The sequence below is a fragment of the Nothobranchius furzeri genome, chromosome 17, assembly GCF_043380555.1.
Source record: "Nothobranchius furzeri strain GRZ-AD chromosome 17, NfurGRZ-RIMD1, whole genome shotgun sequence".
NCBI classification, from domain to species: Eukaryota; Metazoa; Chordata; class Actinopteri; order Cyprinodontiformes; family Nothobranchiidae; genus Nothobranchius; species Nothobranchius furzeri.
In genome coordinates, this window is record NC_091757.1 from 31,456,110 (window position 1) to 31,483,852 (window position 27,743).

The 27,743-nt window shown below is 42.8% G+C and overlaps 1 protein-coding gene across 12 annotated transcripts in view; it reads right to left on the reverse strand.

Annotated features, from left to right (window-relative positions):
- The window catches only part of arvcfb (ARVCF delta catenin family member b), a 364,725-nt gene that overhangs the window by 84,743 nt on the left and 252,239 nt on the right, over positions 1 to 27,743 (reverse strand). For 7 of the 12 annotated variants that reach the window (XM_054731267.2, XM_054731259.2, XM_070546406.1 and 4 more), the window contains 5 exons: positions 26,937 to 27,095; positions 25,012 to 25,032; positions 22,792 to 22,935; positions 18,180 to 18,820; positions 5,691 to 6,196 (listed from right to left, as the gene is read on the reverse strand). In XM_054731267.2, coding sequence (XP_054587242.2) covers positions 5,691 to 6,196; positions 18,180 to 18,820; positions 22,792 to 22,935; positions 25,012 to 25,032; positions 26,937 to 27,062 — 1,438 coding nt within the window. In that variant the 5' untranslated portion in view covers positions 27,063 to 27,095. The remainder of the gene's footprint in view (positions 1 to 5,690; positions 6,197 to 18,179; positions 18,821 to 22,791; positions 22,936 to 25,011; positions 25,033 to 26,936; positions 27,096 to 27,743) is intronic. The other 5 variants (XM_054731269.2, XM_070546410.1, XM_070546409.1 and 2 more) reach the window with 2 other exon arrangements.

Genomic DNA, 27,743 nt, shown 5'->3' on the forward strand with positions numbered 1-27,743 from the left:
GAATCTCGTCTCTGCTTTTTGCGGATGATGTGGTCCTCCTAGCTTCATCCAGCTCTGACCTTCAGCTCTTGCTGGGTAGGTTCGCGGCCGAAGTTGAAGCGGCTGGGATGAGGATCAGCACCTCCAAATCTGAGACCATGGTTCTCGGCCGGAAAAGGGTGGCTTGCCACCTCCGGGGCGGGGGAGAGGTCCTACCTCAAGTGGAGGAGTTTAAGTATCTCGGGGTCTTGTTCACGAGTGAGGGTAGGAGGGATCGGGAGATCGACAGGCGGATTGGTTCGGCGTCTGCAGTGATGCGGACGCTGAGCCGATCTGTCGTGGGGAAGAGGGAGCTGAGCCAGAAAGCCAGGCTCTCGATTTACCGGTTGATCTACGTCCCAATCCTCACCTATGGTCATGAGCTTTGGGTAATGACCGAAAGAACGAGATCGCGGATACAAGCGGCCGAAATGAGTTTCCTCCGTAGGGTGGCCGGGCTCAGCCTTAGAGATAGGGTGAGGAGCTCGGACATTCGGGAGGGACTCGGAGTAGAACCGCTGCTCCTCCGGATCGAAAGGAGCCAGTTGAGGTGGTTTGGGCATCTGGTCAGGATGCCTCCTGGACGTCTCACCGGGGAGGTGTTTCGGGCATGTCCTGCCGGCAGAAGGCCCCCGGGTCGACCCAGGACACGTTGGAGAGGTTACATCTCCAATCTGGTCCGGGAACGCCTTGGGGTCCTGCCGGAGGAGCTGGTGGACAAGGCCGGGGAGAGGACGGCCTGGAGCTCCCTAATTGGGATGCTGCCCCCGCGACCCGGACCCGGATAAGCGGAGGAAGACGAAGACGAAGACCATCACCTTGAATGAATAATTTGAGCCAAGTGTGATCGGGTATTTTGACAGATAGCGAGCATTCACGCCTGGCTGCTGAGCTGGCAGCTTGATCACTTGGTGTCATCAGAATTAGCAGCAACCAAGGAGCACTCAAAATACAATCCGCATCATGTGGATGTTATATTTATTGGCATTATTTACAGTATATATTCCTTATGAATGCTGTTTGAGCTAAGCTGTGTTTATAAATATATGATGCGGCTTCCACAGCTGAGATTCCTTCCACACCAGGCTGCTCATGGTCACCTACAGCGTTGCAGCTGAAACACCGCTCTGGTAGGTGGAATCAGTCACCGATGCACTGATCACATGAGCCAGAGAGGACGAAAAGACATGTCTGCTGTGGCTGCGATCCATCAAGTAGGACAGGCATACAGCCCGCTGACAGAGTGTTATTTAGGATGACAGAGCACCGTGGAAGTGACGATCTCCATCCTGCGTCCTGCCACTGTTTCAGACCGGTGACTCTAGACAGGTTTTAGTCAATTTGCTGTCCCCCGTCAGCCTGTCGAAGACTGACGCCTGAGGGGTGTCCTGCTTTCCTAAAGGCCTGAGGCACAAACTCAAGCTCTCACTTAACACCTGATTTGAACACACACCCATCTGTCTTCCTGTTGTTTTTTAGAACCTAACATAAAAGTGCATCTTAAATTCAAAATGGCAGCTAACTTATCACAACTGTAGAAGCAGATTTTTGACAGAGCCTTATCTGTGTGCTTTAGCATCCCTATGCAGATGAGGTTTGTTGATCATCAGATCAGAGTGTGTTTACAATGAGAGTCTACGTCTAGCAGAAATAAAGTTGCCATCCTTGGATTTAAACATCTCACAAGTAAGTCTCATTTCTTCCGCTTGCTGGAGATCTTCAGCACGGCCATGGAGTAAAATCCCCAGACTTCCCTACAAAAGTCGGCTGTCAAACAGCTTCCAAGATCTAAAAAACTAACTTGTATTCCTTTCTGATTTATTAATGCTGTTTATCTCTGGAGAAAACCATAGAGGGATAAACAGACTGGGTGAGTTTCAAGTAAAAGAAATCAGTCAGATAAAGCTTCGAAAATAGTTTAGATTAAATCATTTGAGCTGTGTTTATGGGTGTGTTTGTTTAATTAAATAGCATCCATTCAAAAGGTCCATTTTGCTGCTCTCTGGCCCTGACGCTGGGGCGAGGTCGGCCAACGGGACTGAAGCTGTAGCTGAGGCTAATTGAATTTTCCAGGCACCACTGGCAGACATGTTGCTCTTCAAGCAGGGCTATTAACTTAGTTCTGCCCATTACCGTTTCCCTCCTCTCTTTCTCCTCCTCCCCCCTTCTGCCAACCATCACGCTCTCAGTGGTAAAGAAGGAGAAGGAGGCAAATAGGTAGGCTCACTTGATAAATACAAACTGTAGTGCATGTGCGTGGGTCTTTCAATAACCCCTAAACCCTGCACCACAGAAACTGACCTTCACTGAGTAACTTACCTCAAAATCACTAATTCAGCTAGTGAAGAATTGACTGGAAAAAGTATTCTTCTGTGATAACAGTGAGATAAATAAATAACAAATGTCAAATGCTTTTTACGCAAGCATACACAGTCTGAGTATTATAAAGATCTTTATTTAAGAAAAGCCAGCCTTGGGTGAAGATTCTTGTGCATCTTTTAGTTGTTTGCTAGCTGGAAGCTACACATAGCTAAGTGCTCAAGATTTCTGTAAAAGGACAGCAGATACTTTACACAAGGCAAATTCCTAATCATTCACAAGTTGTGCCAAATCAAACAAAAATATCCGGAAAACTAAACCTGAGATTGGTCGTATTTTGACATTTTGAGAGAGAGAGAGGAGGTGAAGCCGAACAGTTTGATGCATAATAAGTGTGCATGGTAGTTTGGTCACTAAAAGAGTACCATTATTTTCCGATATTACATTTTAAGGCCAATATTGGTCGATAATATCAATACCGGACATCTCTATGGAGAACACAGTGAAGGAACAGAAAATCTTTTGGAATTTCAGGAACAAAAAATAATTTATAAAACCTGAATGTGTGAATGATGTAAGAAATGTTAGTTCCAGTGTGGAGACGGTTCAAAGACCATCAGAAAGGTTTAGCTTTACATCAAAGCACCCATGATAGGGTGAGGAAACCCTACATGACTACTTGATATTCTACAGTCCAGAGTTTACTACAAGTAGAGAATGGAACTGTTCAACTATTCTAAGCAGGACTGACTTCTAAAAATATAAAATGCTCATCTGCATGTCTTGTGTATTGAAAAATGAAACCAATTGGTATTTTCCACGTCACCCATTCCCTGGTAGAAAACAGAGCCCACTGTGGTTTTGCAGGAACAGCAAAAACTCAGGCAGCAAACTCCTAAACACATGGAGCAGGAAAAGGGCCCACATTTAAACATCATGACTGATATGTAATTGCAGAATAACTCTGCCAGCCCCAGCCCCGCGGCTGAGGTCGTAAGCTGAGCTTGACTAGTAAAAAGCACCAGAACTCTGGGAGGGACCACTTAAAGCTGGATAGGGAGTAGACTAGCAGAAGACAGAAAAAAATCTCTCAGTGTGTAGATAATGAATGAAAAAGTAAAAAAATATAAAAAAAGGAGAGACTGAGCGTGGGAGGGTTAAATAATGAGTGAGAAGGGCCGGGGGGGTGGGGGTGGGGGTAAGCCTTCTTCCGTTCCCTCCTCCTTGTCTTGTGGTGCAGCGTTATTTTTAGCCACAATAGGGAGCAACACTGTGTTGTAAAGGCAATAATTTCTGCTGCAGCACCATCATCACTCACTGCAACATCTCTGTCACAGCAAAGGAAACACACACACACACACACTTCTACGCTTGCATCCACACAGTTCAACAAGCATAGCAAATTCAAAGACTTTATCAGAGTAAATAATAGCCTGTATGTCATCCTGGTGCTCATTTTTTAGCCCGTCATCTACATAGATATTCTCCGGTTAAATGCATCAGTCGGACACTAAAACTTGGTCTGACTGAACTGTGCTGCTATAGACGTTAGCGCTGCACGATATCGGAAAAACCTGCGATGTGTGATAACGGAATAATATTGACTATAAGGCAATAAATAAATGCTTCACTCAAGAACAAAAACAAAATCATAAAGAAAGACTTTTTCTAATTTACAAAAAAATATAAAAATGGAAAAAGGAACAATTGAGATCAAAAGATGTGAGGAAAGGGAAAAAGAAAATGAACAAGAAAAGGCAATCGGTGGATCCTGGGAAAGGCAGAATCAGCAGAAAGAGCAGAACAACGCTAACTCCGGTGTTAGCTAGCCATCCATATTAAGTGCCGTCCACCTAGGGGGCGGGCATCTAACCTGTAAGAACCAATCCGATTGGCCAAGGGTAAAGAGCTCTATTTGATTAGTCAGAAACGTCATGCTTTCCTTTGATTGACAAAATGCATTATGTGTAGCAAACATTAGAGCTGATTTTTTTCTGTTCTTTGTGATCAGCCTACTGCATGTGCCGATATCTCGACGACGACACATTTGCGATGCATTGTGCAGCCCTAACAGGCCTGACTAAAATAGTTTATTTTTGTTTTACTCTTGAGCATTCTTTATGCTCACATGGCAGCTACATCACAAGGAAACAAAATCTGGGTTTAAAGTGTCTCATTTTTCACACGAGTGCCTTGAGAACAAAATGGCCCTTCTCAGATGTCAAAGTGCAAATGTGTGTCAGGTCAACACACACACACACACACACACACACACACACACACACACACACACACACACACACACACACTCACACACACACACACACACACACACACACACACACACATATTCCCTAGCTGACTTCTACAGGAGTAAGAAGGCATCCTATCGCAGCGTCTAAATCAACAGGTTCTTTAAATGAATTAAAACATGCCATTAACCGATGCAGATAGCAGATTTTTCTTCAGAGATCAATATTCATAGGCTCTCATTTCCTGCTCACAGTATCAAAGCACAGAGGTCAAAGTAATTAAATAACACCATCATTATTTGCTCTACATTTTGACTCAGCTGTTCCCTTTGTAACATTTCAGGGAGAGAGATGGCACTATCAGCACATAATAAGATAATATACTGAAATTAATCTCCTCTACAGTTAAAAGATCGACTAATTGCTGCTTTGAATGCATAGTTATGTTATCTCCCCATACCAGCATAATGGGATTCACACAGTTTAGTGAAAAAATGAATCAAGTATGCCTGAGACACATAACTTATCACAGTGTAAGTTGATAGATGTCAATAGTGCTGAGTAGTATGCATTAGGACCACAAAGTTTATTATGTGAAGTGCCTTGAGATGACTCTTGTCGTGATTTGGTGCTATATAAATAAAATTGAAAAACTCTTTCCCTTGATGGGGCGTGACTCACAGCACCACATAGCTATGCAGAGCATGTGATTACGGAAGCCAACTGGACAGAATGTATATCTGTGATGGAAAGTAAGCAGCTGGTGATGGGAAATGACTCGCATACTAAGGTACTATCGGCTTCAAAGCAGCAATGGACTACGTGGAAAAAGTTTAGAGCAATTATGAAGCAAGTGAAACCTGATTAGTGGACCTACACACTTGGCTGTGACTGAGCTCCTTTTATTTAACTTGAACTGAAGAAATGAGTTAAAGCCATGCTAGTAGTTGATTTTATTAAAGTTATAGTGAGTGCATTAATTAAACTGACCTACTAAACTGCAGTGTGTAGCATCGGAATATCTAAGCTAAACACCTATGCTAATAAGCATGCCTCACTTTTCTAAAGCTTCAGTTAAGACAGAGCAAAGGTTTGTCTTACCAGTGATGAGCTCTCGAACCTCCATGTCGTTGGTCTTCCTGAGTAGGCGGACCAGGGCTGGGATCCCGTCACAGTTCTTGATGGCCACCTTGTTTTCATTGTCTTTCCCATAAGAGATGTTCCTCAGAGCTCCACAAGCCTTGCGGTGGACTTCTGACTTGGGATGATCCAAAAGCCCCACAAGGACTGGAATCCCCTTTAGCTGGCGCACATCCTTCTTAATCTTGTCATTTTCGTAGCACAGGTGCTGCAGGTAGGCAGCAGCATTGGACTTGACAGGGTCGATCGGGTGGCCTAGCATGGCGATAACCTCTGGGAGATCAGGGTCCCGCCAGCGAGGGTCTTTTCGGATGCTGTCAATAGAAGGCGAACGCCGGCCACCCATTCGGTCCAGACTTGCCATGCTCCCCCTCTCCGGCTGAGCCAGTGGTGCTGAGTACATGCCATGGATGTAAGGGTGGCGCTCATCGATTAGTTCTGCCTCAATTGGGTCATCTGGGTAACCTCTGTAAAACAGGAGAGGACAGTTAGGACGCTTAAGATGGATGAGATAAATGGAAGGTGACTCAGACTTGTCTGAGAAGAATTAGACAGCCAGAAGAAACGACTTTGAGAGAAGCCAACCGAGGTGAGACACACTGCCTAATCAAGGAAGGTAAACGGCAAGGACAAAGTAATCTGTGGTTTGGATCTGCTATTATCAGGTTTGTCAGGGTGGCTGTGATGGCAATCCTTTGCAAGAATCGAAATGATTTGTAGCATTCAGCTTTTCCTTCCTTGTCATGTGTCAAGCTTCAGCAAAGGCTGAGAGAAAGTGACAGAGACATGAAAAGGTTGCAAAAAGAAAATAATCTGGAAGTTCACAAAGCTACAGTGACATAGCAACAAGCAGGGGAAACAAACTTTGAGGTAAAAACGTCTGATGCTCTTCTTTATAAGGAACCATGAAACATGGTTTTGATATCTCTTCCCAAAAGGAAAAGAGAAAAGAGCTTTTCAATCCCCCCAGAGAGGACTAGGAGCCCCAACAGCGCCTCCAGGGCTCCCTTTGCTCTGAGCTCCAAACACTTGCATGCAGTGGCAAAAATGCTAATAACCAACACTCTGGGACTTTTCTGCTAGCATTACCCTCATTAGCAATACTGCTAATAGTGCTGGGGACTTAAACAGTATTGAGCTTTGCTCGTTTTTTGTGATGGAATTAAGTGGCAAAGTGTTCCACGGGGAAGTGAGGGTTTCCTTCAACGATTTGCTTTTTCCAAAGTCATTTAGAGTTGGTTTTCTACTCCACAGACAGGCATTTCTTAAAACAAGGCAGGCGCTTGATATCTGTAAGAGATCATTTGTTGCTGGAGAGCAGATGACTTATTTTTACTTTAGAACTTAATCATAGGGATAGTTCTTGACTTTCAAGGCTCACTTTGATGGTATTGAGTGGGATGATCTACTGCACATGATGGTGAAACATTGTTTGGTATTCATCTACATGAAAACACCAAAAACAAGCCTAAACACTGTTATCACAATGCCAGGCCTGCATGTAGTGCTATAACCCCGACAAACAAATACAGCATAAACAGGAGTGTGCAAGTCTGAAACAATAATAAAAACTATTGTATATTTGCAAAATGCCTGTTTTATGTGAACGGCACAGATGAGTGACACTTAAATAGGACCAGGTCCTAATGCAAAGCTATTAATATCCTCCTGGATCTGTCATTGAGTGAATCCTCAAATAAAATCCTAAATCCAGCATCTTCTGTGGAAATTTCAAGGGTGGCAGTTTGAGATTTCTTCACTCTGGCACAATTTTCAAAATACAGTTTGGGGGATGGTAAAATTCTGTTTCTGTACAAATGTAAAGCTGAAATGAAGGAAAAAAAATATCCCCATTCCCAAGATGGACAGCATCCTATCCTCACCCACCACCACATTTTTACATGATTACGTTGATTGGTCTCTCACCAGCTTAAATGGGAGGTAGCTGCAATAGAACCATCTCTGATCTCTGTTATTGTGCTGTCATACGAGTCTCTGCTGCCTCTACAAACCCTAAACATAAATAAACATCCATCCATTTTCAGTCATTGTTTGGTTTTAGGAATAACTCCTTAAAGATGTACGACGCAATTTATATGATATTTTCATATCATGTTCTTGAGCCAGCATGTGCTAAAAAGACCCTTTACAGGGTTAATGAAAAGTCACTCAACCCTCTTTGCCCTCTGTGGCCAGAATACCACACTTGCAACTTCACAGTATCCAGACCAGTTCCCCCAATTCTCACAAAGTCAAACTTTACAGCAATCTACGTTTACATCTCAGAACAGACGAGCCATACCTGGTTAGCTTTTATTGTAACCTGTTTATCACTGTGGCGTCTCCAAAGAGACAAAGAAAACATTTATCTGATGAAGCTAAAGAAGTAAAAAGAACATCCGACCACAACAGGAGAGTCATCATCTAGCCTGGCCAGCCATCCTATATATGTGAATATGTTGTCTGACCACGACCCACTGTAGCGTACCAAAAGGTCATGTATTTCATCAAAATGACCAGAAGTTAACTCACTTACAGGCCACGCTCCTACGGTCAGACCACGCTGACATGGTGGTGCAGATATGGAGTCTATGATCATGACCCATGTCCATAACTAATCCTGTGTGATGTCACACAGGACATCAGGACGCTGCAGAAGATGCAAGGCTTCTTATCTATCTTCTTTGAATAAAGTGTATCTTTATATAAAAATTACTTTGTATGTTTATACGTTTTATATAATCATATTTTGGTGAATTAATAATATGTGATTTAATAATGTGTCCAATACTCTACAGTAATGAATGAGGGGTTAACATGAATGTTTACTCCTGTAATGATTTATTTCAGATCTTAAATTACACCAGATTAGTATTTGTTGAATTTAATGTTAATCTATCTGTATATTCACACATTAATAATATTATTATGAATGCTTAACATATTCACTTCACATTAACTCATTAACTGCCATTAATGACTAAAGTCCTCATTTGCATTTTTTTTTTTTACTGTGTGGGTGTCGGAACGAGCCCCCGACACCATGAGAACAAACATCCCAGCTCTAAAGCTGATCATACGTCACATGATCAGGAAGCAGAAAATCCATGTGTTAGGAGGTCGTTTTGGGCCGCTGCTGCAAAAAAAGTGAGGCGCGAACCGTAAAAGCTTCTGCTGATCACAATTTGAAAACGGATTATGAAAGAACGGATAACGCTCGAAATGCACGAATTCTTCCTGATGTAACTCTGTTTTGGTAGTTTTGGCATTGACATCATCCTAGCACGCGACGTTCTGTGACTCTTAAAAAAACAGTAAAATCGCTGAAAAACGCTGACAGCGAAGGGCTTCTCTGATCAGGAAATGGCTGGCAGTGAATGAGTTAAAGTTTAATATGATTTACTTTACATTGGCTGAATAACCTCTCAAAGTGTTTAGAGAAAAGAGTGGTGTGTCTAAGGTATTTTGATAACGCCCACTTTAACTTGTCAAATTCTGATGTGTCCAAACTGATAAACAATAATTAATAAAAGCTTGTTCACTTCCTGAACAAGCCAGTTCTAACGAGCTTCCCGGTTCAGCCAACTGGGTAAGCAAGGAACCATCCTCTTTTTGACCCCAAGGTCAAAACTTTCTTTGCAAGCTGCATCAGATGCAAAATTGATCCGCCAGCTTCCTGCCGTCACCTGGAAGGCATCTCAGAGCAGACAGGTCCGTATTTGGGGCAGAGCTGCGGCTCCAATACCTCTGAGGTCAATAGACAGTGTGCCACATCTTAGCTGTTTGGTCTTCAAACCAGAAAACACACTGCTTCTAACCTTGCTGTTTGAGAAGATAGATAAGCATCTTCTGCAGTGTCCTAATGTCTTGTGATATACCACAAGAAAAGATAAGAATATAGATCTGCACCACCATGTCAGCGTGGTCTGACCGTATGAGCATGGCCTTTGTGTTAGTAAGTGAACTTCTGGTCATTTTGATGAAATACATGACCTTTGGTACGCTGCATCATCGACAGCTCTCCGTTATGGGGCAGGCTTAAGGGGGAACCAGACAACCCCAGACCTGAAGCCAACTTGGAAGTGACTCCAACTGCAGTTCCACCCTCATCCGCTAGGGGCTGGCGCCAGAAACGAGCTAATTCTCATTGACTCAGCAGAGATAAAATGCTTACAGCTTGGTTCAAAAACACATCTCAGGTTTAATAGATCTAGTTTATAGCAATGACAACTCTGAGGGGGGTGAATTTTTTGTAACTCTTCCGTTTAAATGTAATTAAATACTTGAAATTTTGAATAACTATATTTGAGTAAGAGGTAGCATGAGTGTCAGGACTAGTGCTAGCAGCTAGTTCTGGGGAAGGCCTTGGCCTTATATTAATAGACTGATAGATGAACTTTAGCTGTGTGTTCATGTTTGGATGTTAATCATGGAATTATTTGGATGAAGAGGGCAAGCTGTGGTACCGATGTCACTAACAGATCATGTCTCTGCTTTCTTTTTTATCAGGAAGCAAATTATATATCTGTACTTTATTTTGTGGGTTGATTTGGGGAAAATGCAGTACCAAGTGCCGGTAGCGTTTAACTCCCTTCAACAGCAGTGGCCCTGCGATCAGAGATCTGCTAATCTGTAGTGAATTACTAACGGACTCTAGGAGGTCATAAAAATAGCTCAAAATGCAAAGTGCACCTTTAAAACAAGTTCTTTCAAAAAGTCCCCATTTGTGATGTCACAAATGGGGAAATTAGTATAGAATCACCTTTCACGTGCAAGAGAAAGCTACTGCTGGAGGAGCGACACTACTCTGCACCCCCCTCAGATATCTGAGCTTAGCTTATAGCAGGTAGGGGTTGGCGTGGTCAGCTCCAGCTTTTTTTTTTTTTTGTTTTTTTGTTAAAGAGACAGCCCTGAAGCGGTTCATTCTGGATGGTACCGAAACTGACAAAATAAAACAACTGAAATTGCTTTATGTGAGATGGATTTTGTGGAAAAAACCTTCATAAACATGTTCTGAATAGATCATACGACTAATAAGACTTCAGAACACTGAAGACATGAAATAGAACTTTTTAAAGTACATTTTCTGTTAAATATGTTTATGCAGTTCTTCCTTGACCTCCTATGTCTGCACCTCACTTTGGTTTTTATGGCATTTACTTTGAGCACTTTTCTGTTAGAGAAATCAACATAAGATGAACAGGCAGGTAAACTCCAACCTGAATACTGTGTCAAAATCTTAAAACTCTTTTCATTGATGTATGGAGAGAAGATTTAATAGAAATAAAGAGTGACAGCACAGCTGTGGAGAACAGTTTTTGCCTAAATGCTTCAAGTTAACTGAGCTCAAAGAATCACTGATGAATACTGGAAAAAACTGAGTCTGAAGATTTAGATTGACCAAAACGAACCTAACCTGAAATGGGTGTCGAGTACCTTATTGTCATTCCTTAAAATGTATGTTTTCTTTTCAGTTTCCCCGTGTTGTGGAGCAGGAAGGGGAGCCACTAAACTCCACAGGCAGCTTGCAACCGCGGTGAAGGAGGGGTAAATAAAGAAAGTGATTACAGCACATCATGGCGAAGGATGGCTGCTCTGAGGTTTGGTTAAAAGCACTGAATTGCATGACTGAGCTGCTCCACAGCATGTAGAAACTACATTAAAATCAAGGTAAATTTGCATGTGTGTGCACCAGCTCAGTGGCCTAGTGGTAGAGTGTCTGTCCTGAGACTGGGAGATCAGGGTTCGATTCCTGGTCGGGTCATACCAAAGACTTTGAAAAAATGGGATCCAATGCCTCCCTGCTTGACACTCAGCATTAAGGGGTTGGATTGGGGGGTTAAACCACCAAATAGTTCCCGAGTGTGGCTGTGTCTGCAGCTCACCGCTCCCCCAGGGGATGGGTCAGACGCGGAGAACAAATTTCGCACAGACATCAGTGTGTGCGACAACTAATGGGACTTTAACTTTAACATGTGCTGGTGGTCACTAAGACCTACCCACAGTCCCACGTTTGGAGGCCTAAATCCAAATTTCCTGGAAGATAGAAGGGAAGTGGAGGCAGGAATAACTTGCCTGAAAAAAAGAGGACCAATACCCATACCAACAAAAACCACCATTTCTGCTACAGCACCACCTCTGTTGCTCTCTTGCGTTCTCTCTCATCGTATCACTGATGTTTTTCTCACATTTTGGCAGACAAACGGTTTAACACAGAGATAATGTGTACAGTTGTGCAGATCGAGGCTGATTTAGATTTGGGCAGATGCGACAGGGCTTTCAGTGATGCAGGCGTCACCAGGCTGAATGATGGGAATGTCAGGATTTACATTTAAATTGGCAGCATTGTGTGGACAGGGAAGGATGTATTCATAGGGTGTGAAAAGCCTCTTGGTTGCCAGACGCAATACTCTGTGCATGATTACGGCAGATCACTCTCCTCATGTTAATCGAGCTGCTTAATGTCCGGACGATTGGAGTGTATACGTGCGTTTATTTAGGCATGCCTGACTGCACTTGTTTAGTGTTTGGTTATGACAGGCATGCATGTGCTCATCCATTAAACCAGAGCTTCTCACATCCCCACTACTCTTCATCATTCGTCACTTTCATCATCTGTCAGTCGGAGCCATGCCTGACCCTGTTCCTCTTCTGCAGATCCTTCAAAGGAAAAAAGAACTGAAAGGGATTATTCATCCAGATGTTTGAATTGTATATGTGCGCAAGAGATGTGACAGATAAAGACAAAGAAAACTTAAACATGTCAGTGAGAAATCCAAATGCCAACTGATATCCAAGCTTTCAGGAAAGCCTTTTGGCAAGTTCAAGGAGGTGGTGGAGGAACGCCAGGCACCAGCATAACATCGCTTCTCCTCATAAACAGTAATGAGTAGGATTTACACCTTTCCCAATTAAGTGATGAGTAACTGAGTATGCATTGCATGCGTTCCTTTAGGACTGTGTGTATGTGTGTGTGTGTGTGGGGGGGGGGGGGACGACTCCTGTTGTAGGAGCTAAAAGCAGTGTTTTGTGTACGTGCATGTTGACATGTTGCTTATCAATACCAGCCGTTTATCAGGCAGCCCAGCTGTTGAGTACATGCTCCAAAACATGTTGATCTGTCCAGCTTATGTAAGTCTCAACTACTTTTGACCATATTAGGATATGGAAGTAGCACCCCATCATTTCTCAGAGGTGGGGGTTGAAGAGTATATGATGCTGCGTGGTGTAGGAGAACGTGGGCTTTTGCGGAAGGATCTCCAGCCGAGGTGCTAGATCGAAGCTGGACGCTGTCCCCTATGAAGTGTTGGTGATGTATGGATGAGTTGTGTAAATAAATGCCCCGCGCTGAGTTTGGACAAAACCTGTCTCTTTCTTGTGTTTGATAAGGAAAAAGAACCACACTGTGTGCAGGTGGGCAGGTGAAGCACAGTAGATTGTCCAAGGAGAGATGAGCCTCTAGAGATTGTCTCTCAGACACTCCTGTAGTCCAGCAGAGTTCAAAAGTGGCTATTAATCACACTGGCATGGAGACACGAACACACTCGGGAAGGAGCTCACAGACACACACCGAGTCACGCAGATGTCAGGAGTGAGTTAGGAGAGATGGGGTAGGTAAGGTGCCCTCACATCCAGACAGTTCTTCACTGCCTGACCTGAGATAGACAGATGCTCTTCTCTCACTCAGGCTCGGTTCTCTGAACATTTGGGAGAAATTCTACAAGTAATAAAGATCAAGTCTTTCGATGCTTAGAGACACTTGCAGTAATGCCTTGTTCCCTCCTCTAAGAAGCTGGAATTGATAGGCTTAAAGCTGTTCTGGAGAAATCTTGAAAATGTCATTACTGTGCAGTCTCACAAGATACAAGATCTGTTAGAAGTCAGATGATGTGTTGGAAATGAATCACTTAGCAATTTAACTTGACATCTGCAGAACTCACTGACTTTAGGTCATTTCTGTTTGGGCCATCTTTAGTTTGACCATTGCAGTGTGTGAGTAGATTGGTTACATCCACCTGTCGTGTTGATCTGTGAATCACTAGATCATCATTTCTGCAGGTGCTTTTTTCTCCTTACATGGGACACATTAGTCACGTCTCCTTTACTTGATGCAAATCAAGGGAGTCAACTCCAAAAGCTAATCAGTTTTAGACGTACATCCAATGATTTCTGTCTGACAGTTTTATTAACCTCCACCCAGAGGTTCGTTAGATAATTTGCCACCAGCAAAGTTTTATACCTCATGTGTTGGAAATTATTCTTAGCAACTACAATCATATCAATGTCTGTTAAGCTAACTGCACTGTGGTCACGTTTGTGTTTTTTAAGGTAGAGTCCAAAACTGAATTGTTCCAGTTATTTTAATAAAAGGCGAGCTCTCAGACAAAAACATCTGTGTCTGTCTTTCAGCAGCGGGAGATTACGGTTAGGGTTAGAAAGAAATATGCAGAACTTTTAGATAGTAAAGTTTGAGAGAAAAGAGAAATGAGATGAGTTTAGAATTCCACAAATATGGAGGCGAAGCGCCACGTTTCAACTTTACCAGAAGAAGGTCGATCACATCGCAGACAACACAGACAACAGAAAGTCCTAGTCCTTGCTGGTGCCAACATCCTGACCACGAACAAAAAAACTAGATACTAGAAACAGATGGAAAAGCTGAGTAAAGGAGAGAAACGGGCGTTTCCATTATGAGCAGGTCAAATGTCATTATGTTACATGATGCATGGGGATGCTGCTTTAAAGGCAATTTTGGCTTGCCTTTAGCATCCCCTAGTGTCGGTTTGCAGAACCGAAAGCAAAACCTATCTCCTCACTGTGCATTCATCTTTTTAACGCCTTAATCTAACAGCTGAAACTTCTCCCCAGCCTTTCTTCTACATGAGCAGTTCCTAACTAAATCAAACAAATCAGTTGTGTTCATGATCTAAGACCGGCAGGAAGCCGACTGCAGAGCAGATATGTCAGCTCAACTGATCGGACCAGCATCTCTGATGGAGAAAGTGGAATATTCTGGCCACAGGGGGCGATAGGAGCAAGGTGGCCTTTAATTAACCCTGTAAAGCATCATTTAAGTACATGCTGGCTCAAGTTAATGATTTAAAAATATGAAAAATAATGCAAAGTAGCCCTTTAATACTTGCAACATGCTCTCTGAATAAACTCCAAAACATCCAGCATACTCAGTAATAGTTATGTCACACTAGTCTAGGACACAAGAGCTCATCCACACAAACTGCATGTAGGATGTGCATTCAGTTGGGCTTGTGTTTAGGGGCGCCTCAGGTCCTAATGAGTTAATATCTAACATTATAGTTAAATCTAAGAGTGAAACCCATTCAGAGAATCGCAACAACAAATCATCCTCCCCATCCACATGCCTACACACAAAAGAGCCTATGTGGTGGCAAAATGAGAGCATGGCGCCAATGCAGAAAGCCTTTTTACTACTAAATATCTTCATTTTTGTCTGTGCATAATTGAAGGTTTGCAAGAATGATAAGCTGTAATTAGAGTGCTTAAAATCTAAGATTCCTTACAGCGCGTTGGAGACGTTGGTCCCTTCTTGGAAGAATACTAATTACAGCTTGGGTGCTTAAGAGAATCTACTCGCTCCAGAAGAGCTGATTGTCACTTTTAGTATGACACAAATGGTTATGGTAAGGCATAGCATTGGTTTTGATGTAGGCTGATGTGAGTGCTGGAAATACTGAGAAGAATCTAAGAAGTGTTTTGATTTCATTTCTCGCTGCAATTAGGCTGATTTGTTAGCGTTGGAGCATGCGTGTGAGTGGTTGTCAGGAAATGTGTCGGAGCATGTACGCGGATGTTAGGGCTGTGTTGTGACACACGTGAGGCAGGCTACAAATTGCCTGTCACACTAAGTGTTTCTCACAAGGCGGAGGAAGGGGAGTGACTTGTTTTCTGAAGACTGGGACTTTATTAAGTGTGTGAGATGCAGTGAGAAGCAGTGTGAATGCCAGTGTAGCGTCATGAAGGGACTGTTTTCCCCTCTCTCCTCATGAAGAACTTATCTTCGTGAGATATGGCTCAAGGCCCTTGATGCCTCTGCATCTAAACTGTTTTAACTAGCTATTTGCCTCCCCCTACAGCTCAAGAAGAAAGAAGACCAAGAACTCTTTTCTCTATTAAATAATAATCAAATAACTTTGTTAGTCCAAATAATCATGTAAAGCTCAATGTTCAATCAATCTGTGAAATGAGAATATTAATTACTTGATATTATAATCCCATGATAGTATTATAATAAGTAATATCACTTTAAACTACACACTAGACTGATCACACGTAATGTTAAAATCACATGACACATTCCTTTGTCTCTCCAATCAGAGCTTTCCTTTCTGACGCGTGGCGTGATCTGTGCAGTGTTTATTTTTGGTGTCACATTCTGATTCGACCATAAATCAAAACATCTGAATTATTTTATATATATATATATATATATATATATATATATATAATATATATATAACTAATTTCCACGTCACCTTAACTCAGTTCAAATGTTCTAGAGTTTAGAGCCGGCCACTCGTAACTTTTTAACCACAAAGAACCTGACAAGCTGGATTATAAAACCTGTTGCAAGCTACACCTGACACAATGCTCCTTCAGAGTAAAAGCTGAACTCACTGACCCTTCAGGGTCCCGCTGATGCTGTCAAACAACTGTTGTTTACCTGGCGGCAATCCCAAGGCTAGTCTGTCATACCGTACGTTGTTTCACCGGCTCCGGTACCAAAGGGGGGTCCGAGGGCCTGGCATTCTGGATCTACAACGGAGGTCTCCGCAAGGGTATGTAGTGCGGCAAGATACCGTCTGAATGTGGTTTTTGAAACTCCGACTGTAGTTTAGAGCAAACCATTCGCTCCCACACAGAACTAACGCTTCTCCGAAAACGAGAGTTCTGATAACAACATTCCACCTTACACCATCCATCTTGCCTTATTCACACTAGATCCATTCATCACACAGAGTGTTTAGTTATTTACTCTTATTTTAAATTGTTTAGAAATAAATCTTCTTGAACTTTAAAACTTCTCTCTCTCTCTCTCTCTCTCTCTCTCTCTCTCTCTCTCTCTCTCTCTCTCTCTCTCTCTCTCTCTCTCTCTCTCTCTCTCTCTCTCTCTCTCTCTCTCTCTCTCTCTCTCTCTCTCTCTCTCTCTCTCTTTTGACTCTCTCTCTCTCTTTTGACTCTGGATTAATACGAAGTGTTACCTAATCCCTGCAATAAAAAGTTCCGATCTTCTGTGTAAAGTAGTATTCAAAATTCCTCAAATTGATTCCATATTTTCTATGGAATCTCACCTTTGATGGTTTCCTACGTAAGATGTAACTATTGAACCACTACACCAGGGTCAGAGAATCTGATTAGTCATCGTCTCTTCTGGGCTGGATGTGTTCCGGGGCAGGAGCTTTTAAACCCAGGAAATTCCTGAGCTCCTCAATTAGGAAGCTGAATACCTCAGAAGGTCACTCCATCTTTGATCGTGACCAAACAAACACACACAGACACACACACACACACACGCACGCACACACACACACACACACACACACACACACACACACACACACACACACACACACACACACTGTGGTCTGTCTTGCTCTTTCTAGCTTCTAAACCCACTTTGCTCTTATCCTAAGAACTGGCTTGATCCCAAACTCTTAGACTTGTGGTAAAGTGCAGAAGCCTTGAGAAAAATCCATCTGCTACAGATCAGTGATCAAAAAAAAGTCTTTAATACACACTTTCACGACAAAAATTTAATCCCTTACTTCTATTTACTTTAGGATGGACATTTCTTCCCCAGGCTTCCGTGCCATGGGTGGCAACACACTGATTTAAAGCTATTAGGCCCTTTTCTATCCTATTGTTGGGGAGCTAACAGGCTTTTTTCTGCCAACAAAGTTTGCCTGGGAAAGAAAAGGCTTTGCAGAGATAACTCACAAAAGCCGACCACTTGCCTTGCATCCACTCCCTCCCTTGTCACACCTCAAATCATTCCTGCCTCTTTACCTCTGACACTAACACATGTTCATTGTCCATTTGTTGGGAAATTGCAATCAAAAGGCTTGTTTGTTGCTTCCTTTCTCAGACAAGCTGCTCGAGTAGAAGAGACATCTGTTTACTCTACTGTGGTCTTTCTTATGGCAGAACAAGACAAGTATTCTTCATGTTAGCATTCCTAATATTCCCTCTGGGGAAGAGGCTGTGCTCATGTGTATGAACAGGAAATCTCTGGCTAATGCAAAAAGATCTTCATTGTGTGAACTTTCAAAACCTTTCAAAAGCAATTATTACTACATCGTTCAAATTAAGACCAATCTGGAATATTAAAATCAGAAATTAGCATCTAAAGTCTGTTTTAGGAAGATTGATTCATGCTAGATTTTCAGAAAAACTTAGATTTGTGTTTATTCTCACCTGACTCTGTGTACATCCCGTAGAGGCTCCCTGTGAGGGCGACCCCTGCTGGGCCCCGGCAGGGTGCGGCGGTTGGCAGTGGAGTAGTCTGGTTCCAGTTCGTATGGCTCTTCATCTTCAGGTCCCAAGCTCCGACGATCATCCTCCAGGCCATAGGGCTCAGGCTGGAAGCGTTCTGGTTGTGAGCGGTTCAGATCCACAGTGCTGCTCCCCATAGGCACCTGAGGCTGTGCCACATGGCCATAGTCATCCTTACGAATAGGCAGTGTGTAGCTGTTCTCTGGCCGGTAGCTGTTGGGCATATAGGGGTAGCGCGGTGGCCGGAAATTGACTCCGCGTGAGAGACTACCATAGTTCTCTGTCAAATCAGTGTATCCATCGTGCAGGCCATAGTGGCGGATGTACTGGCTTTCCGGTGTCTCGCCGTATGAATCGTTGTAGGAGTTGTTGTAGGCGCGGGTCAGGGTTGAGGTTGCTTGAGGCGTTATGAAGCGATCACTTCCATTCTTCATGTAACGTCGGTCAATGGAATCGGTGTAGCTACCTAGTGGGGATGATCCCTCTGGCAGGGGCAAGCCATCAGGGCCTAGAGGTACCTGTCGCACCGTCCTGGTGGTTACAGTCTTCACCATCTTAGTCACCTGAAGGGTGGATCAGACACATATGTCAGAATCACACCTGCATAAATAATCGGTTACTCTTTATTGGAAAAAAGACATTTGTTTTAGACCCAACGGAATGGAATCTGGTGGATTTTAATGCTTCTTTAGTGTTACGAGTTAGTAACGACTAAAGCAGGGATTCATTACTTTGCTGGCATTGACTTTATGATACTCTAAATACAGATGCCTGTGCAATCTGAACCCCCAAAAAGAAGCTTTGAGATATGGGCTGTCATTTTTAATGTTTGTGTCATTTATTATGAGTGTCTGTAATTATTCAATAGCATGAGGCAGTAGGCACATTATTTCCGAATACTTCAAAGGCAAAATCTTAAATTTTGCATGCAAACATTAAGTAGAATCAGCAGATCGAGTCTCCATGTGTGGTAAAAGAGACATCTTAAAGTGTGTTGCTGCTCCGCTGGACCTCGGATCCTGCATGGCCCCAAAGGGAGCAGAGTAGCATAGCTGGGGGACCGTGACAACCAGACCAGCATGTATCTATTCCTCATGCTCACTTCTTCTTTCAGCTAAATACCGTCCCTTCCTTCGCTGCCTGACAAGAGAATTACAGAAACCCAACGGCCTCTCTGGGCTCTCCACCCATATAGAAACCAATTTACTGCCCACTGAATTCTGCTGTGGCCAATAATTGGCTATTTTGTCAGCAGCTATGAATTCATCTTAAAATGAATGAGGTTGATGAAAATTAATCATCATCTGCAGATGTGCAAATCTGATTAAATCCATGATCTGCCTGACAAGGTGATGCAGATGGGTTCATTCCCATGTGACACAAGCAGACCATCTCCCTGATAGATCTCTAAACGCCTAAAAATGGCGATAATGAAATGTCCGGTCTCGCATCTGATGGGTTTCATTCTTAACACCAGTTCTGTTCATTTTAAAGTGTTTTTTACTCTCCAATCGATAGAATAATTTCAATTTTAATCAACCGCGAGTTAGGGCATGAAACAATAACAGAAACAACAAGAAGGGATTAACCCACGTGCTAGGGGCCAAAGCACAGACCACATATTGGTTGTTTAACACCGTGTCCTCATTAACTTAGCTGAAACAAATAGAACTTTACACTGGCCTTGTTTCTTGATTACACCCTGATCGAGCCACATAACAGAACCCATTCCAGGAACATCAAGGTTCATTTCCATGTTCTAAATAATTGCTGAGTAGTTTGCTTCAATGCAGCTCTGTCTTGACTTTGCTCAGACACAATTAAGACCACATCTGCTTAATTCCCATCAGCTAAGGGATAAGCAGGACTATGGATTTATAGCATACCTTGTATCACCTTATGATATAAGGTCATTTATAGCATTATAATTCATGGAAGAGGAACATGGCAATTGTTCTGGTGTTAACTTTGACGTGCAACCAGATAGCCATGATCTGTATGAGATCAACTAAATTAGTTACAACTAAATGCAATGTTGCCTAATTTTAGGGATGAAGGTATTTAACTCATTCACTCCTATTGACGACTAAAGTCATCATTTGCATGTTTTTACTGTGTGGGCATCGGAACGAGCCCCCGCACCGTGAGAAAAAACATCTCGGCTCTAAAGCCGATCTTCATCCGCATATGTCACACGTCACGTGATCAGGAAGCAGAAAATTCATGTGTTAGGAGATCGTTTTGGGCCGCTGCTGTAAAAAAAGGGAGGTGCGAACCGGAAAAGCGTCTGCCGATCACAATTCAACAACAGATTATGAAAGAAAAGATAAAGCTCAAAACACTCGGATTCTTCCCGATGTGAGAGGTGAGTCTCCGCTTTGTTTTGGTTGTTTTGGCGTCAACATCATCCTAGCACGCAACGTTCTGTGACTCTTAAAAAAACAGTAAAAACGGTGAGAAACGCTGGCAGCGAAGGGCTTTACTGATCAGGAAACGGCTGACAGCGAATGAGTTAATTATTTGTTTATAAAAGGCTAGGCTACTGTTTCAGGTCATTTTGCATTCAATGGCGACTTAATTAGGTAGACTTTGCTATAACCAGGTAAGGCACCGTTTGCTCTCAGAACTGCATTAATTCTTTGGATTTAGCATGGCGTTGAAAGCCTGATCCTGGTTGATATGGACATGAAAGCATCACCGATTCTGCAGATTTGTTGGCTGCTCGTGCAAATCTCCTGTTACACCAAATCCCAAAGGCTCTGGACTGGATTGAGATCTGGTGACTTTGGGGGTCTCTGGAGAGCGGTGAACTCATTGTCCAGAAATGTGACATGGTGCATTATCTTCTGGAAGTAGCCATCAGAAGATGGATCCACTGTGGCTATAAAGGGATGAACATGGTCAGCGACAATACCCAGGTAGGCTGAGGTGTTTAAACTAGGCTCAGGTGGTGCTGAGGGGTCCAAAGTGAGACAAGAACACCCCACCACAATTACATCACCAGCAGCAGCCTCAAGCATTGATTCAACTAAGATGAATGGGTCAGTGAGTATAGATGGGTGTTTCTAGGCAGAGATGTTAAATGTGTGAACATACTTGACATTTCAGTAACTCGATCCATGCTTTTCCCCAAAGGTTCCTTTTGTTTTCTTAAAGATGAGTTAAAAACTGTGGCAATTGTAGATAAATGCAAATTACAGAACGTGCTTTTAAGAAAGTGCTGCACAATTTTTTTTTCAATGAAATGAGAACTTTGCAAAATAGCAGCATAAATTATACATTTTCATAGAATCAAACTGTGATCGCTCCATAACGGCAGTGAATGCAGTGTTTTTTTTCTTTGTCCATGAGGACATTAAGCACAGCGTCTGGCCCAGCATATATACACTCACTTCTCTTGATCGGGCTACAGAATAACTCGTCTCCCTCTATGGGGCTGTTTTCCATTGATTCAGTCATATTGGTGAGCTGCTGTTTTATTCATGTGAGAAGTATACATGCTGAGAGTACGTTATCTTTGACATGCACTAAACATAGGTATGGTGGGTTTAAAATAGCACCGTCTGTGTTGCTATGCTAACTAGCCATGTGCTAATTGCATTGCATGAAATGCAAGTGTTACAATAAAAGTAAAACAGTAAAACATGTTTTTTATGTATGCTTATGAATCTATATCTTTAAAACAGGATGAGGAGCTTTAAATTTTTAATGAAACATTTTTTCAAAACAACATTAAAGCTTGAGAGTTATTTTATTACATACAATAAATGAAAACGCATCATGTTTTATTCTAATTAGTTACGGCTGAAAGAATCCGCATGGCTTGTTGAATGTTACCACTTCCCAGCCTTGACGTGCCAGGCTGGCTTGTATCGTTGCAGTCAATCTGCGACGGCTGCAAAGGAATCCATCACCCAGTTTCAAACAGTCTTTGATGTACGCTCAAGTTCACAAGGCGTTAAACTGTCACGCAAGGGGCGACGAGGGGTGACGGGGGACTGGTTTTCAGCCTCTGAAATATGCCAAAGTGGGCAAACAGGGCTAACAGAGAAATGCCGAATTAGCTGTGAGTGCAATTGTATGCAATTCTATAGATGTTTTTGCATTTTTGCATTAGTGGAAAGCCACAGCAGCATGGGAAAATGTTTTGAAATAAACACAGAGTTAGACCACGTCTTTAATTTTTTTACTAAACCATTACAAACGAAGCAAACATCAAAGAGTCCAATTTAAAGCACTGCAACAGGTTTCATAACCTCTGTAACGTCCATTTTACTGGGAGCATAAATGGACATGGAGGCTGGATTGTTGAGGCAGGTCGAGGCAGTCATTTATGCTGTTAAGCAGACAGTGATGGTGAAACCAGTGATTGATTTTCTGACAGCCTGGAGAGCATCTGCAAAGTGCTAAAAATAGAAACAGTAGGGTTTTTTTGCAGTCAGAAGCTAAATGATGCACGCCTCTAAAAGCAGGTGTTAGAAGCAGGCAGGTAAAGGGGAAACTCAAAAGACTCAAAAACAGGTTTGGTGCCTACTGGGTCAGTCTCAGCTGGGGCGGAGTCTGAGATGGAGACCAGAGTGGGAGGGTGGGTGGCAGCCCTGGAATCCACTAACAAGCCGTGGGACACCGTCACTGGGTGGAGCCTGTGGCGTGTGATGGTTTTCACCACTTTGGTGACCTGAAATGGGTGCATGGCAAGGGGCTGCTTTAGCATTCATAAGTACTCTGGCCACACTAAAATGACATACCTCAAGTCTGGACAAACATTGCAGTAAAATGCTTCTGTTCTGTTGACATGTCTCATAACAGTTGCAACCAATGAAAAGAATTATTGGGCATTTTGTGCACAACTATTTAACTCACTCTAACTTAGTGTTGAAGGTGGACTCCCAAGGATGTGCAGGGTGGTAAAAGTGCCATTAGCTCAGATTTGGAGGAAAGAGGAGGAGTTTTGCTTTTATTGTTCCAGCCTTAACATGACTGGTGTTCAGACTCTGCCTGAGAAAAAGGAGCTGGAGGATGGCCAAGGGCATGTATGCTGTGCTGGGACTGGGGGATGAATGTGGATCTAATAGAAGGTGTACATGAACCTATATACTCATGTACACAATCTAGCCAACTGAATCTGGCCACAACTGAGCAAAACCTCAAAAAAAAAAAAAAAAAAAACAGCAGTAATCAACCATAAACGGCCACTTATAGGTGTTTTTTTTTTACTATCCCACAATATCTAAGCTTGTCAGCAGAAACCTACCCTGGACCTACTGCACAAACACAGTTATCCTGATTTTTACAGCTCTGCTTAACTACTCAAAACTCTAACTATGGATGCTGCTGATGCTAAATCACAAGAAACATGTTTACCATAGAAGAACGATTTCTCCTCGCGAATCAGGGAGCTGGAAGAAGCTTCCATGTTTTATCTTCCAACAGTTAGGTGGGCGATAACCATCAAGGGAGAGGTATGTGATAGCAATAGACAGTGTGGAAATACTTTGCTTCAAAAGAATGGATATGCACATAAAAAAAACTGAGCTTCTGGTAAATGATGAGAGGAAAGGAGGAGGAGTGAGAGTGAAAGCAACTCATGAAAGAAGGAAAAAGAAACGGGACGAGAAGGTGATGGGTTTAGGGGGTTCATTGTTGGGTTTAGATCCATTTGCAACCACTGGGATGGAAGTTTCCAGAAGCGTACCCCAAACACTAATCTACTTTAGCCCTCAAAGTCACAGCGGATCTCATCACTCTGCAGGGTGTCAGAGCCTTAAGAACTCGTGTTCTTCCTTCTTCTCAGCAAAGCGTTTGATTAGCCGGATGTTTTGCTGCATGCACTGTTGTGCATTATTCCTAACAAGTTCTGTGCCACAAAGCATAAAAACATGTGAGTGTATGTGTGGCCAATCTCCTCGCAGTAAACAGGCCGGAGGGCAATGGGTCCTCCCTGATGAGGGATTAGACTGGGCTTTTAATTATAGTTTCACAGTCCCTGGAGTACGAGCTGCACGCAGCTCTCCACTCATCTGGAAGCCTCCAGCCACAGCTGACTGTAACTACATTAATATCTGCATCCAAACTGCTGCAACAATTGCTTTCAAACCGTTAGCCTCGCAGCGTGGAGGCATCCCAACTTCTTTTAGGTGGACCTATAAGCAGAGATGGTTTCATTCGAATATAATATCATCAGAGGGGGAACAAATGATGTTTTGGGACCAAAAATCAGGACATTAACAACTTCCTTTGCAGAAGGTTCTCTATGCTGCATTGCTAAATTCACTGGACAGATAAACCTGACACTGGCTCCAGGGTAGGAAAGTGTTTTAGGGTTTTAGTCGTCAATCTGATTTATTTCTACTGTGTTTATTTGGACACTTAGAGGAGACAGGAGACTACTGAGACATTAGAAAACATATGTATACTTAAATATTTCTGATACTGAACCAATCAGATTTCTGTTTAAAACTTTTCAAATCAGTCACAAGAGAATATAGAAATCAATATTTTAAAAGTCCAACACATGGTTTGTCCTTGGTCAATGGGCTATACATTATGTCTCTCACTATTTCCTGGTGACAGATCCTTTGAAAAGGGTAGAGGTAGCAAGCAGTGGACTTCAAAACAAAATACTGCACGTTAGAAGGTGTAGTTAGTTTGCAGAGGCGCAGATTGTGTTGTGCACAGCTGCTCGAGCCTATAAAGGAACACATCTGATGGTGGCAGAGTGACAAAAGCCTCGGTGGTATAAAAGTCCACTCACCTTCACATTAGTAGACATATCCTTTCAGAAAAACAGAACAAATCAGAAAACAGGTCAACAAAGGAGCTTTTAGAAAGCTCAATACTGGGGAAACAAACATCTGTTGGTGTTGATATTCGTTATCCTTTAAAATATAAAATAATGCTACAAGGGAGGAGTGGGATTTCTGGACTTCCTAAGAATGGAAATGTGGGATTGGATAGTCTGATACCAATAATTAAGCTAATGTGAGTTTATCTGATTTCATGTGGAACAAAAGCAGCAACTTCATTCACCCTGATGAAAAGAACAGTGTAGACCAACATAACTGGTTACCAGCACATGCTGTGTTTTAGTGCTGATCCAGGATGGGATACTTGTCTGGAACAGCACTGGACCAACAGCTAAACCAGCACCAAAACATAACATGTGCTGGTCTAAGCTTGTTTTTCTAGCAGGGCAGGAAGACTTTCCTTGGCCCTTCAGATCATTTTAATTAGTATTTTATAATCGATAATAAAATATAATATGAAGAAGTAAATTTAAAAGTCTCCTAAACATGTGATAAATGACCCACACTCGTATAGCACCTTTCAGAGTCAGAGGACTCCAAAGTGCTTTACACTACAGTCATTCATCCATTAACACACACATTCACACACTGATGGTGATGAGCTACAATGCAGCCACAGCTGCCCTGAGGTTCACTGATAGAGGCGAGGCTACTGAGCACAGACGCCACCGGTGCCTCTGACCACCACCAGCAAACAAGGAGGGCTAAGTGCCTTGCCAAAGGACACAACAGCAGCATTCTCTGGTGGGAGCCGGAATCAAACCTACAACCCGCTCTAACTCCTGAGCTACTGCTGCTGCCCCAATATATTTAGCTAAAACAGTGACGATTCCCAGAATATCTAAAAACAGGATGGGAGGCAGATCTTTTAGTTATCAGGCTCCTCTCCTGTGGAACCAGCTCCCAGCCTTAGTCCGTGAGGCAGACACCTTGTCTACTTTTAAGACTTGGCTTAAAACATTTTTATTTGATAGGGCTTATGGTTAAAATCTGATGTTAGCCTAGATGTGGACAAGTGGGGGAGTAGAGGGAGGTGGAGTGTACAGTCGGTAAAGACGGCTCTCCCTTGCCCTGCCTCCAGCATGACTCCATCTAAAAAGGCTAGGTTATCCAGAGTTATCTCTGTAGTTATGCTGCTATAGGCTTAGACTGCTGGAGGACACACTGACCACTTCCCACAATCTTACTACTTTCTTCTACAATTTGCTATTTAACTGTATTATTTCCTGCAATTTCAGCTGTTAACTTGATTTTTCTCAAAGTGTTTTTTCTCCCCAGAAGAAGCTACAATGATGTTCTGCTGAGCTGTGGTAGCCTCATGGAGGGGGCTCTGTCGTGGTGAAGAGAGAGCTGAGTCAGAAGTCTCACCAAATTGAATATTTGCAAAGAAATCACAATGTAACCATAGAAACACTATTTGGTGTGTGTGTGTGTGTGTGTGTGTGTGTGTGTGTGCGTGCGTGCGTGTGTGCACGTGCGTGTGTGCATGTGTGTGTGTGTGCTCTGTCTTCTCGATCCCCAGTGAGTCGTAGTGGATGGCTGCTTGTACTGAGCCAGGATTCTCTGGAGGTTTCTTCCTGTTAAAAGGGAGTTTTCCTCTCCACTGTCGCTGCATGCTTGCTTAGTATGAGGACTGCTGTAAAGTCACTGACACTAGTCAGTGACTAGTCAGTGACTCGATGCAATTTGCTGCGTTCCTTATATAGGAAACATTTTTTCTGATTGGCTTAATGAATTGACCTGAATTGGAATGTTTATTATGTGAAGTGCCTTGAGACGACTCTTGTGATTTGGCTCTATATAAATAAACTTGAATTGAATTGATATACTTTATCAGTCCACTAAGATCGGTCTAGTTGTGTTTCTCTTTAACCTTGGTCTCTGTGCGCCGCGTAGTTCCATCATCAGAGGTTACCACTGAGACGTGAGAGGTGGGGGTGCCGGGGTCCTCCTCTATGGTGACCGTCTCCTCCACCACCTCCTGCGGCTCCTGCATCATGGCCAGAGATGTGGCGTTACTGGGGCTCTGCTCCTGCGCAGACAGTAGGGATGAAAATGGAATCAACTAGGACTTAATAAGCCAAATTATCATAATCAATGTTGCACAGAGGAAAGGAAACTTCCAGGTACAACAAGTACACATATCAGCATCCACATCGCTAGAGTAGATATAAATGAAATCAGAAAGCAGAGGTGAAAAGCGAGTCATCCATAAGAGCGCTGAACACAAAAGGTATTAAATGTAATGCTTGCTGTGATTTGCAATGCAACATTTAAGCATTAAGTAGATGGAGAATGTGAAACTGCAAAACATGAATAAAATAGGAGTGTTAAATTACACAGAGACAAGGAGAAAAATACAAAGTCTGTGAAAAACAGCTAATGTGATTCCAGGTTCTTGATGAGAGAAATCCTAGAAAATGCTCATTTGCATTCTGGAAACGTCTCAATATTAAATAGTCATCAGCCCCACATGACCACATACCAAACATGCACAGGTAATTAAGATCTTTGGATTTGGGTGGATGAGACTGAGTCGAGTCCTGCATTCACCCCATGATCCTGTGAGGAAGGCATGAGAAATGTGCTTCCTGCTGCATTTTCCACTGATGGAAAAACAATGTGAAGCCGGTGTATGGAGGTGCAACGCCCTGGCATGGGTAGCCGGTGTGCAAGTGTG